General features: G+C 40.2%; 1 protein-coding gene across 1 annotated transcript in view; it reads right to left on the reverse strand.

The window, feature by feature from the left end:
* The window catches only part of ipo11 (importin 11), a 156,830-nt gene that overhangs the window by 136,554 nt on the left and 6,819 nt on the right, over positions 1-13,457 (reverse strand). The window contains exon 4 of the mRNA XM_071894791.2: positions 10,183-10,386. Within this exon, the coding sequence (XP_071750892.1) occupies positions 10,183-10,386 (204 nt within the window). The remainder of the gene's footprint in view (positions 1-10,182; positions 10,387-13,457) is intronic.

Consider the following 13,457-nt stretch of genomic DNA (forward strand, 5'->3'; position numbering starts at 1 on the left):
CAAATTTGTGATGGCCTTCATGTTTGTTTTCTCTCATCCATGTTCTGAGGTCTAGAAAACTAAAAATCTGTGTATGATAAAGTTTGGCTCAACAGATCACATATGTACATATTTATACCCAGCAGTATGGTTTGTGCTAAAGTATATTACAAACAAGCAGCATCTAACACAAAGATCCAGTGATAAAGGATCCAACTTCATTCAATTCTTCTGTTCCATACAACACTTGCAGCATTTTATATCTCCCAAGCCCCCTCTGTACCATTTACTATTTTGAGGACAATTCACTGTGTTTTCAGTTCTCCAGTTCTCTGATTAAACTTTGCCTATAGGAGAAATGCATTTCACTATAAATCTAGCAGCTTGGAGTATACCATCTGCTTTGTAGCTTTATTCTATTCTATTTCTTCTGTTTCACACTGCAACAAGACAGTTTAAACTGCCATAAACAGCCTAATTAAGCCACTATATCTTCAGAGCCCTAAATGAAAAGCGCAGGTGTTAAGGGGGATTCCTGCCCTTAACATATTGAGACTGTATCCTATTAAGCAAAACACTTTGAGACCAATTTGTTGTTTCAATGTGGGAAACACTTGGGTGTCTGGATGGTAAAAATCTGGAAAAGTTTGCAGAGGTGAAGAATTATGATAGCTCAAAGAGGAATCCCTACTTTCACAGCAGTGTGGGCTTTGATAGATTCTGTATACAAAAAACTGCAAGGCTGGCAAGAATTTTCTCTTAGGCGAGACTTGCCACTTTCCATTCCTCAGATCTCAGATTAATCCAACGCACGGAATTTATTTCCTTTCCACTCTTCTGACTATGTTCTTTTTCCAGGCAACCAGGTATGGCATATCAGACCACCAATCTATCACAGGTGGTGTGTGTTTGTGTATGTGTGTGTGTGTGTGTGTGTGTCTGCCTAAGACCTGGCTACAGGACCTGAGGTAATGCAACTATAATCTGCACAGCCCAAAACTGATCTGAGCACACAATCGGCCACATGTGCATCAGAAATGACAGTCTGGTGCCCTGGATACAGTGTTCTCCACATGTTTATTCATCCAAGTTCATTCCTTCACCCCATTAAGCCTTAAGACATGAGACAGAGAGAGAGAGATAAAGTGGTAAAGAGAGAAAGGAGAGAGGAGACGGACGCCTTTTGGGGAGAAAGAGGAGAGCGCCTTTCCTTTCTAATATACCTCCCTAATCACCTCATATTGCCTTAAAGGATTAGCTAAAGGAAGAATGACGAAGAGGTGCAAGAATGGGAGAATGGAGACAGGAGGAAAAAGCAGAGGTTTGAGGTAACAAAAGGACAAAAAGTGGCATGAAAAGAGAATAAAAGCAAGAAAGAAATAGATTTAAGTGTAGTCTCTGTTATACTTGAATTTGAATAGAGACGGGCCTGTGCAATAACAAGAGAGTTTTAAATGAAATTGGTCCATCTCCCTGCTCCTCTGAAGGTAAGAATTATTCAAATGATGCCCGCTCTGAAGAAAGCGTTACTTGCAGACCTCATCTGCTCCCAGGACCTCTTGCACAAGTAGTAAAACTGGCATCTGAATCGAAAAAATAGCAGCGTCCTCATGAACTCAACTCTGCAGTGTAACCCATTCCAATCATGCCAAGAACATTTCTTTTGTGTATACAGTATATACATATACAGTATGTGTGCATATGTGTGTGTATGACATGGGGACAAGGAGTACACAGGGAGAGACAGGTGGTGTGGGGGCGGATGGGGGGGTAGATGGCGGAGGAGGAAACGGGGAGTGCGTAGCTATTATCTAAATGAATTAGAGTCTTCACCTCCCTAATGCTTCCCCTGTCACACCATGCGGCAATTGCCACTCTCTCACGCTGGTAGTCTAAACGCAAATATATATAGCCTAATGAAAGAGCTCAATTACAGTACTGTTGAGTGCCACAGTCATTTAAATGTGAAATGAAGGTGTCATGAAAAATTACAATCATATCCAACCAGAGACTGCAATTATAGCTCAAGGCCGACACTAGTTCTTTTGAATAACTTCCGAAATAAAATTGTTCCAGTTTTCAAAAACATATTTAAATAGCTTATTAGAATTTATCTATAATGTTCTACCTTCAACCCAGTTGATTAGTCCATTGATTTAACTTGCAATCCTTTCTCCAACAGCAAAATAATCCCATTAAGATGATTAACTTGAATACTTCATAAAAAGGGAACACTTACAGCAGCTGTGAGACAACAATGGCGCCAAGTTCAGATTGATGATTCAATGTTTTTTCTTTAGTGGCTGTCATCTGTGTCCTTAATCCCTGAGAGGCTCATTTCTCCCAGCAGTCCCATACCATAAAGTGCTAGATAGTGATTGTATTGTGTTAAAATGTGGGCCATAGGACTTGAGAGAGTAGGATAAAGCGGGGCAATGTTTCATTTAGCCGTGACTTGCTGTCTCACAGCTACATATGAATGACCAATTCTGGACAGCTTGAATAGCGAGTTTTCTCAGTAAATTTATTTTCCTCTAGATTCAATGCTCATGGTCTGCACCAAACCTGTGTTAAGTCATCAGAAATGGCACCAGGAGGACAGAGGGGTGATTGCAGCAATCCCATTCAGACACTCTGAGAGACAGGCTAAATCACAACATTCAACTTCTTGGACGTTTTCACTTTACTGCTTTCATTGTCACCACAGGAGAAATCAGTTGGCAGTGCATCTGTTACCGGTGATTTGAAACAGGGGCACAAAGTGCACAGCAATACATTCCAAATACTGTGCAGAAGCCAAAATGTCCCCCAGCATCCAATAATAATACAATTAGCTCTAGCCTGTGGCCGTTTTTAGCCAATGTCATATTCCCTCACCTCAGTATATCGCCCATGCATTCATGTCTGCGTCTCGCCCCATCACCATATTCCTGATGGACTTGGTAAACGCACTGACTGTAGCTTACTTAAACCCCCAAGACTGAAGATTGAAGCTGGCAGTGTAGGAACAGAAACTTTCCTCTTCAATAGTGATAGAGAGATGGATCCGAAAAATAACACTCCTTCAAAATGACATGTAAAGGCTTAACCGTGACTTGCAATCAGATACCGGGTAAAGTGCTTTGAACAGCCAGAAAAGAACTGTGCAGAGAGCAACTGGCCACTCCATTATCACTGGTCTATCATTATTCACAGTAGTTCTTGATCGCGTGACAAATTTGAGAGCGAAAAGAGAATTATTAAATGTCCCGCTCACTAGCTGAATGACGGAGGTGGCAAACTACAGTATCTCTAGTGAACACACACTGAAGAACACAGTTGGTTGGGGTGGGGGCTGTGGCTGCTATATTGCATTGCCATTGTATGGTAGTTGTATAGCATTCTTCAAAATTTGAAAAAGAATAGAGAGGTCATCCTTATAAACATCTGAAATATGTAATAATACCGTTTCAAAAGGATGTGTGGCATGGAATACAAGGGCTCATTACAGGTGTGCATGTGTGTGTGTGTTCTGGAAAGCTCTTTGTTTCCTTAGTTACAAGGTGTGTGTGTGTGTGTGTGTGTGTGTGTGTGTCTCTGCCCCTTTTCAAATTGCAGAGGAGAGGACAGAGTGGCACATTTCAATGAAAGCAAACAATTTCCTCCATCTGCATGTTGATTCCCCATTCCAGTAGGGAAACCTCACAAACCAAAGCCATCCAAGAAAAGCGCAGTTCATTTCGTCTGACAATTTCTTTGTTTATGAAAAGCCATCCTGTGGGATATTGCCCTTCTATTGCTATTCAAAAGCACAAAGCCAGAGGGTTATCATCTGTCCCATTCCTCTCTCTCGCCTCATTGCATGTTTGAGAGGCACAAACTAAAAACAAGCTCGACGCAACTTCACCATTCCAGCTCAGCAGTCATATAAAAAGCGGGACTTGCAACACAGCATGTATTCAACCACTTATGAAACATCACAATTCTGTGCTTTCCACACCAATGAGTCATGGAGTTTTAAATTGAAGCTGAAATGCTCTAGTAAAAGATTTTAAAAAAAAATTGCCTACTTGTAGTGATTCAATTCCATGAACAGCCCCAGGACCACTAAAACTTTATTGCATTTTCAGAAAGAATAGGAACTTCAATGAAGCATCTCTTGTTTATTAGAGAAAACATTGTGCAGTCTAAAATTACAATGACATGTTAAAGAATTTGGGTGCATATGGCCTAAAAACCAATTCATTCGGTGAAAAGATGACTATATCCTCAGTGGCAAACACATAAGTTTTCACAAAGTCACAAATACATTTCTACGTATTTTTGAACATTCTGTGCGTGTGTGTGTGTGCGCGTGTGTGTGTGTGCATGTGTGTCTATGTCTTTGTACATGTGTTTGTGAGAGCATGGATGTATATGTGACATCTATGGCCTGCAGCAATAGTAATTAGTTGTTACATAGGCCAGGCAAGCTATGGTGCAGAATTGGCCTGAACCAGCCACTGCTTTTTGTGACCCTCATAACTAAGTCTTCCTTTAGCTTCTGAAGGATATGGCCAGAAATCAAGCCTAAAACCATCTGCAGACTCTCAAAACTTCACTGTGAAAACGAAGCTCAAGTTCTACAAACTTCCACCCAGTCATCCACTTAAATTCTGAGCAATATATGATCATGCTTGGCAAAAACTTGATGCTAAATCTACTTATTCAACGGCCAGCTGGCATCACTGTCACTGTGATGTCTGGCCCTGTTAATGATGCGTTTGAATGATGGCACCTGGCTTCAGCCACTGGGATCAGGCTTGACACGCCTGTAAGTTGGATCCTATTTGATATGCATATCATCTTGTCTCGTCTGAACCATGTTATTGCTCTGAGCAATATCATCATAGCTGCATTATAGAACCAAGCCCGCACAATCATATGCACTAATTGCCCTAATTAGTGAGTAATAGGCTATCCCTGATATCATTTTCAATTGTGCAACTGCATTATGAAACATTGCCCAGGCATGGCCTATTAAACACAGTGGAGCTTTTACAAGTACGGGCTACTTGTGGTGCCTGTTCGTGCATCCATTTTCAAAACCGATGATGTTTGTATAAGTAAGTAAGCAAGTAAACTGCTCCTTTTTTTGCTATTTTTCAGTACATTGTGCCGGGAAATTACTTTATTCACTTTAACGCTACGAGTTCTTCTAACGACAACGTGTTGGAAGACCCCGACGTTAGCTTGAAGAATTGTTTAAAGTTCCACAAAGTTAACATTCTTGGCTTTCTTGAAAAGGTAAGTAAAATTTTCAACATTTGATTGTTTGACGTAGGTTTCTATATTTTGTGTGCAAATGTTAGGTCAGATATGAATCACTAGTTTTGATGTTTTGACGTTATTTGCATTTTGTCATCGGCCTTACTTAAATGGCAGGGTCAAGTTATCTTGTTCATGTTCTCTCTGTGTTTTAGGTCTACATTCATTCTGTGAGTTTTAAGTCAACATGACAACTGTTTATGCAACATTTTAAGTACCTAGTGTTACATTTAGGCTTTTAGATTTTTGTTTTTGAAGAGGAGGGAATGCAAATGGGATGCCATACACTTCAACATTTGGTCACTCCACTCATCATAATGTGAGGTACAAGGAAAAAAATAAATAAAAGCAATGATGAATGTTCACCAATAAAAAAGGCCCAAATTTTACTTGACTGAGCGCATTTTTTTCCAATGTCAGAATTTTTGCAGAAAAAGGCAGATGACATTGAACATTCTTCTCTTCTCCAGCTCCCCTCCTCACTTTCTGTCCATTAATACATTTGCGAACACTTAATTACATTCTCCCACTCTTTGAATACTCCCCCCATTTTTCCTCTACCCTTATTTTCTTCCCCACTCGCTCCATCTCTCCCTTATTCTGTCCGCCCTCCTCCTGTCTCTCAACATCCCCTGGTTTCCCTTGGTTTCCTCCCTCTCACACCCACGCCCTGCCCTTCTACTTGCCTCTCTCCCTCATACGTGTCTAGCTGTGTGTCTGGTAAAGTGCCAGTGTTTACAGCCCAAGCCTCAGCCAGTGGGCCAATAAAACCAAAAGCCAGATAATATGCTGCTGTCGGTGCATCTGTCCTGTCGTGCTGCCGTCTACACGGAGCTCTGCAACTGCTTGAGCTGGGACAAGCAATAGTGAGAAGTGCACACACACACACGCATGTATGCACTTAAGAGTACTAGTACACGTATGTGCCCACGCACCTACAAAACACAAAGTGCAGAGGATAAATGAAGAGAGCAAAACAGAGACAGAGACAGAAGTGATGAGCAAGAGATGAAGAGTGAAAGAGAAATCAAAGTGAGCTTCAAAATAGTTAAAAAAAAAAAAAGAGGACAGAAATATGGAGTGATATGAGTCTGTCTGTCGGCTTTCTGTTAAAAGTTAACTTCTTCAATACAGTTTCCTCTGCACACTAGGGGAGTAACGACACATGAAACAATTCGTTTTGTACCTCAGTTTTGGGGTCAAGGTTCAGTATGTTTTCGGTACAGCAGGAAAAAAAAAAAGAAATGCAAAAGATAATATTTTTTTTTTATTTTGAATAAGGTAAACAGTGGCTCATCTGCCATAATTCTTTATGAACAGAATAAGGCACACTTGCATATGGTCAACACTTTCATAAATATAAACATATAAACAAAGACATAAAAAAAAGAAATGTCAGTGTTGCTGCAAATGTAGTTAACTTTCAAAACTACAATGTGAATATACTGGCTAAAAACAAATGGTCATTAGGACAAGTGCAGCATATTCAGAATAGTAGTTTACCATTAGAGACAACAGTACAACGTTCACATTCAGTCAGTGCAACAGTTTTTAACTTATATTCACATTGTTTTCACATACATAAGTAAACTAAACATTAACACATAAGTAAACAAAAAAAATGGCAATATTGCTGAAACTTTAGTTTACTTCCAAAACTAAAAGTGAAAGCCAGTGGCATACCCAATTTGTGTGTTGCTGTAATTTATTGGGAAAGCATAATGCTCCCAAACAGGCCCTACATGATGCAGGAGGGTTCTCAATCTCTGGCCTCTCATTTACGTTCACCATGAGGCTAGGCTAACTGAGGCTAGAGCGTACTGGCTGAGAAAACAACATGCAGCGCTTTGCCAAAGTCGTCTTGGGTGAAACTCTGAGTTTTTAATTTAAGTTCCGCATACACGCTTAGCAAGACGTAGGCTGCAATTTTTCGGTTAGTAGGGCGTGCCGAACCGCAAGTCCTGTACCAAACTGTTCAAAGTGAATACATGTACCGTTACACCCCTACTGAACATCCATTACAGCCACAGAGGTACAGTATTGGGAGAAAGTGAATGATCACTTTCTAGCTCAATGTTTCAATAATTCAAACAGGTACGGCACCTACATCTGAGTTGAAGTGAGAAATAAACATAGAAAAGGAAAATAGGTCTGCTGTCATGCATTATTTAAAATGATGAAGCTCAGGCACTATTGTAGCCGAGGAGCTACTTAAGATTGGAAACCTTTCAGAAGTGATGCTACATGACATGCACAAGGAGCAATCCCAGTATTTATTACCATGCTTGCTGTTAGTGGAGCTCACAGGGCCTTGTAGAGGGCCAACCACTAAATCAGGTCAGAATCCAGTTCTATTCCTTCCACAAGCAATGCTTTTCTACAGCAGGGACATGTGTCCCACTAGGCATTAATGCTGCGCTGCAGCAAAACCAGACCAAGCTCCTTGACCCTCAGCAAGGATTTAGAGGACAATTCTAGCACGATTTGAATTTTTGCTCATTTTTTTACATTTCCCATGCCTTTAATGTTAACTGTGACAGGTTTTACATGCATGCGCCACCATTAAATATATTTTTAAATCAGTTTTGCCATACCTTTCAGGCTTCATTCATTCCCATTCAATTCCAAACAGCATAGAAAACAACTCCGGAGACTTCTCATTCAAAATCATGGATTACTTTTACCGACTGAAGCAGAACCTGCCAATGGCATATGGCAAAGTTGTATCAGAATGCTAATATCAGGCTATAAACTTTTACATTTTGAATGAAGTTCAAGTCACCTTTCACATTAATGCGTACATTTGGGAACACATGAGAGCCGAGACGAGACAGAGTTGGCGTCCTACTTCCGCTTTCCGTTTCTCTGATTTCTGCTTTCCTCTCCAAAATAAAACTGTCAACCAATTGCTAAAGTTCTCTGCATTCTGTCAATCACAACCCAATCAAGCCAATGGACAAACCAAAGCAACACACTTCTGCCAGCTAATAGTCTGTAAAATTAAAGGGAAAATACAGCTAGATTTTACACTAACACAGCTTAAAATTGGTGCCCCCTTTTTTACTGGGAGTACCTTGTAATATTTAAACAAAATGTATTTCAAAATGTTTACTTTGAAAAACAACTAAGACGAGGGAAAAATAGTAAATATCTTGTGATAAAAGCACTGCATTTTATCCATTATAAATAGCTCTAAATTGGCCTATCTCTAAATTGCCAATTTTATCAAAGGTTTTATAAAACGTAGTTCTCGTTTCTTTTTTTTCTTTTTTAGACAACACATTTTTTGAGAAATTCCAATCAGGTTTTACACAACAACAATGACCTCCTTTTAACAGGAGATTGCTTTTGCTCTTCTTGTTTATATACCTTCCTTTAAAACACTTTGGATATTCTGCTTTTATAAAAGTGCTACATACAAAAATAAAGTTTATTAATATCTTTTTTCTAATTCTCAAACCCATTAATCACACTTTGACATCACTGGCTGGGGTGTGGCCAGAAGTGCAACATGCTTGGAAATTTAAACCCATAGAGAGTAGTGCAACAATTTTCTGCCTTATGTGATTTAGTGTCGATTTGCTCTTTAACATGATGAGAAAATCTTTCTCGTGAGTGCTGCAGTCTGTTACTGGAATTAAATTTTACAGTGCTGCTTTGCCCTTTGTCTCTCCACAGCGTGTATTTATGTGTGTGTGTGCAGGCCACCCAACTGGCTAAGCCATGAGAGGGGAGAGAGCAGCGCACGGACCATTTAGCGTCAAAATGATTACTGCATCATTTTAAAAAACAGCACTGTTTAATGGGGCTCAGACTGAGCCGTACCTCATATTGCCTGAAGGCACATTTTTTGGCGTAGAGGATGCCGCTGCATGACATCAAGCTTTTTGGTCTCAGTCACTGTTTCTGATGTCCGTCCATCCGTCCGTCTGTCTCTCGCTCTCTCTGTTGGTCTGTTTGATTCTCTCCTGCCCCCCCCCCCAAACCCCCTTCTCTCAGCACCTCTCTCTCTCTGACTGTCTTTCTGCCAGGGGGGTCTTAAGTTCTTTAAAACCATGGAGGGAGGAAAAAAAAAAGAACAACTTGAGCATCTGCTCTGATTCACGCCCACTTTGAAAGATGCATTATATCACACACAAACAAACATGCACAGGCCCGTGCACACCATGTGACTCACTCAAACTCCCTCTCTCTCTCTCCATGTCTTTCTCTCTCTCACCCACAATGACACAGACAAGTCTTTTCTCAAACACACACATCAATCATACTTGAGTCATGCATGCAAACAGACACATGTGCACACACACACACACACACAGAATCTGACGGCCGTAGGTCTCTGATTTGACACAAGTCTCATACAGCAGCTAAACAGCATCTCCTAGAGGCAAAGTCTGGTACTGTGTGATGGTGTCACCCTCAAGATAATCTTACTATGTATATACTACTCATGTTAAAAAAAACGTATAGGTAGAAAGAGACAGAAATATAAAGAAAAACAAAGGAAGACTGAGCAACAGGGCAAAGGCAGAGAGTAGAAGACACAGAAGTAAAGAAAAAGCTCCCACACACTGTCTAGGGAACTTTGTTATTACAGCGTCTTTATTAGGAACAATCCAAATAAAGATGCTCTAATAGTAAAGTTCAGTAGACAGTGTGTGGGAGTTTTTTCTTTCTATACTTGTCGACCTATGGTTTTCTCCTACGCACCTGTGAGCTTGTATTCAGTAGTGGAAAAGCTCTACTGTTTTATAAAGTAGAAGACAAAAAGCCAAAGACAGAGGGTGAATGACCCAGAGAGACAAAAAAAGAAATGAACAAATGAGGCAACCAAAGAGACTGACGGGCTGGAAAAGACGTTCAACTGAGAGTAACGACAAAACTACTGACAAACAACGGCAGTAACTGTGGACTTACGTCTTGGAAAAGCCGTTTGTCCTGTGCCAGGCGTTTGGACGCCAGGGTCTTGGTGACGTGGTAGAAGGTTAGCAGGGCTCTGTGCTGCTGCAGGCCGTCCTGACCCTTCACTGACTCCAGCAGGATGGGGATGAGCTCTGGCCACTGCCTGGGGCAGTCCAGACGGGCCACCTTGGCTATCAGCACTGCGATCTGGGTTGCTATCTGTTGGAAAAGCATTTATAAAAAAAAAATTAAAACTAACTGGAGGCACAGCCTGAACACAGCAGATGAAGGTTATGCCAAATCAAACTCAGGCGTGTCTATATCAGATCTAAAAGACAACACTAAGTGTTATTCAAGATATGACACTAAACTAATACATTCTTCCACTGAACAACATAGGATCATTTTAGAATGCAGGACTTAAAACAATCAGTTTGGAGTAATAGGACATAAAAATTCATATGTTATCCATTACAGAGATATGATATCCTATGTTTAAAATATGCTGAAAATCAGAAGATATAGTTCTTAAAGGCTGTTAACATCACAGCGCAACATTGCGTAAACACCGTTTACATCACAGCGTTTTTGTTTATTTGGCTAAAATCAAATCCCCCTTCCTGAAAGTTCCTGTCACAAGATAACTGATAACCGACTCCTTTCCACCTGGCTACTTTTTTTAAAGGTAACTTTTGTAATATGGGTAATGTTACAGTGTTAATATGGGTAATGACCCCGAATCCGATCTGATCTCCACACTTGGTTTCACTTGGGTTTAATGCTGTGCCAGCGCAAAGGAAAAGAGCTTTGCTCCTGTTGGAGTTCATCCAATGAGTCAGAGCCTCCCGTTGTGAAACTTGTGATTTCATGCACCACGCTGCTTGCACATATTTGTACGTATTTGTACTGGTGTGTACTAGACAGTAACCTGACATGTTTTAGTTGTCAGAGATGTGTAAAATTGCCTAACATTCAGTTAAACCGTGAATGTAAGTGCGGTGCCACTCATGGATGTACAGCACTGTCCTACATGCCAGCTAGGTTTGACAGTCTGGCTTTTCTATGATAGCCGAGCTGAGATGTATGTTATTGTCTGGTAGTCTATGTAGATGATTAGTGTTGATGTATACAGTATGTTTCTATCTATATATCAATCTGTCAAAATAACCACAACCTAATCCACAATATACAGAAACAAGAAAATTCAAAAGGTGACAGAATTAAGAATAACTGAAAGAAGTAATATTATAACCCACAGTATAGTGAAGAACTAAGCAGGACGGTAGCATGAAAAACACTGCTGAAATACATGGGGTCAAACTACAGACAGGCTGTCCACGATTACCAGTGAAGATAGCTAGCAAGACTAATAAATGTTAGTAAACACAATCTGTAATACTATCTACCTTTAATCACAATGGAGAGGAAAGGGCACTCTCTCCCGCTTTGGTAACACAGCACATACAGATGATATAATGTACGTGTGTGTGTGTGTGTGTGTGTGTGCGTGTGTCTCTCTCTCTCTCTAACGGCTTCCCACCGCATGTTCTCCTAACTAGATTGTATAAGTCTGTGAGACAGCTGCTGTGCCCGTTAATATAATACTTCCACGGCTGCACCAGACAGAACCCACAGTCCATATGGCAATAAAGCACACAGCTCATTTGTCTTGGCAAGTCTGAATGGAGATAAATGGTTACAGTTCGTAAACAAACACACACAGCAAATTGGAGTTGAGCATGTTAAAAAGGAGTCACTAACAACTCGGAATAAGATATTAAAGGTAATTTGAGAAAGCTGTAATATGTCTATATGTTACCATTGCGCACATCCATCCACATATACTGTACATACATACACCTGTACCTTCTTTTCTCAAGACCTCATGTCAACAATCAGAACTTTTGCTCATGCAGGGAGGATACCGATTGTTGATATTTATTGGTTTCCCATCAGGCATTCATTTTGCCACTGTTTAGCAGAGTAATGGTATGTCAGTTACACGAAGCGTATGGCTCTGGAGAGTAAAGGTATAGAACATATGGCCATAAATACAGACTCATCTGTCTTTATTAGGTAGACTTCAATGGAGCTAAAAAAAAACATGCATTCCACTCATTTGGCAGATAATGAGGCTCTGGTGCACGAACATAGAGAACACACAGTGTTTGGTAGCAACAATGGATGTGAATGGTAGTAACAGTGTTTGGTGCATAATGGTGGTACTTAATCAGACTACAAAAAGGAAGTAATAAGTCATTTGAAAAGTGTGATTTGAGCTATATCACAGTTATGCTTTGGAAACCTTAATGCATTTTTTGAATTTATATTACAAAAAATATTCACAATATTGTCTCAGATTCCCTAAACGATACAATATGCCTTTTTAAAGAGCAAACTAAAATGAAAGCCAAAGCAACTGCCTGCCCACTCTGGTCCTCTACAACAAAGTAGTTGAGCACCTTTTAGGAGCATGAGGAGGTGTGAAACGTAGTCAAGCACCTAGGTTAGAGTAGCAACGGCCACTTGTCCTCTTTTAGCTCTTATGACCTTATTATGTTTTCACAGCACTACACACAATCACCTAAACCAAAAGAGAACAAGGAGGACTTTTACAAAATACCTTTAGCCAACTCATGAATCTGGAAGTAATCAGCAATCAGTGTGTAATTACTTTCAATTTTCAGTTATTATTATTTTTATTAATTATTGTTAGTCTTACTTTTCAAAAAAAGCTAGGTTATCAGTGTATATTTTCATATGTAAAACTCCCCACACAACATCTGAACTACGCAGACTTCACACAGCACACACAATCCCTCGTGGTGGTTTGGTTTGACAAGGAGAGGCAGTGACAGGTGAGACATATGGTGTTTAAATGGCAGTCATTCCTCTCCATATGGACCCTATCAGTCCTGATGTTGGAGGGCTGTCCCTCGGGGGCTATCCGAGCTGTAGAAACCAGGATGAATGGCCACCACTCAGGGCCATGTTCCATGTCCCCACAGAAATACAGATGGATGTTTCAGAAACAGCTGGATTCTTGAATTACTTATTTGGTTTACTGACAGGCCTGTGCCTTATCAGTAAACGTTTTGATCTTCTCAATAACTTCCCCATCTGCACAAATATTGTCTTTATGCATCCTTTTAAATCATATTGCATTGCGCTACTTACCATTTATTACTAAAGCTTATATTTATTTACATTTCAGGAAACAATTTTGAGTGTTAGAATACTTGCAGCAGTAGGCCATGTCATTCTCTCTGGAGTACAAGCATGTGTATTGT

This window comes from Centroberyx gerrardi, chromosome 8 (genome assembly GCF_048128805.1).
Source record: "Centroberyx gerrardi isolate f3 chromosome 8, fCenGer3.hap1.cur.20231027, whole genome shotgun sequence".
NCBI lineage: Eukaryota > Metazoa > Chordata > Actinopteri > Beryciformes > Berycidae > Centroberyx > Centroberyx gerrardi.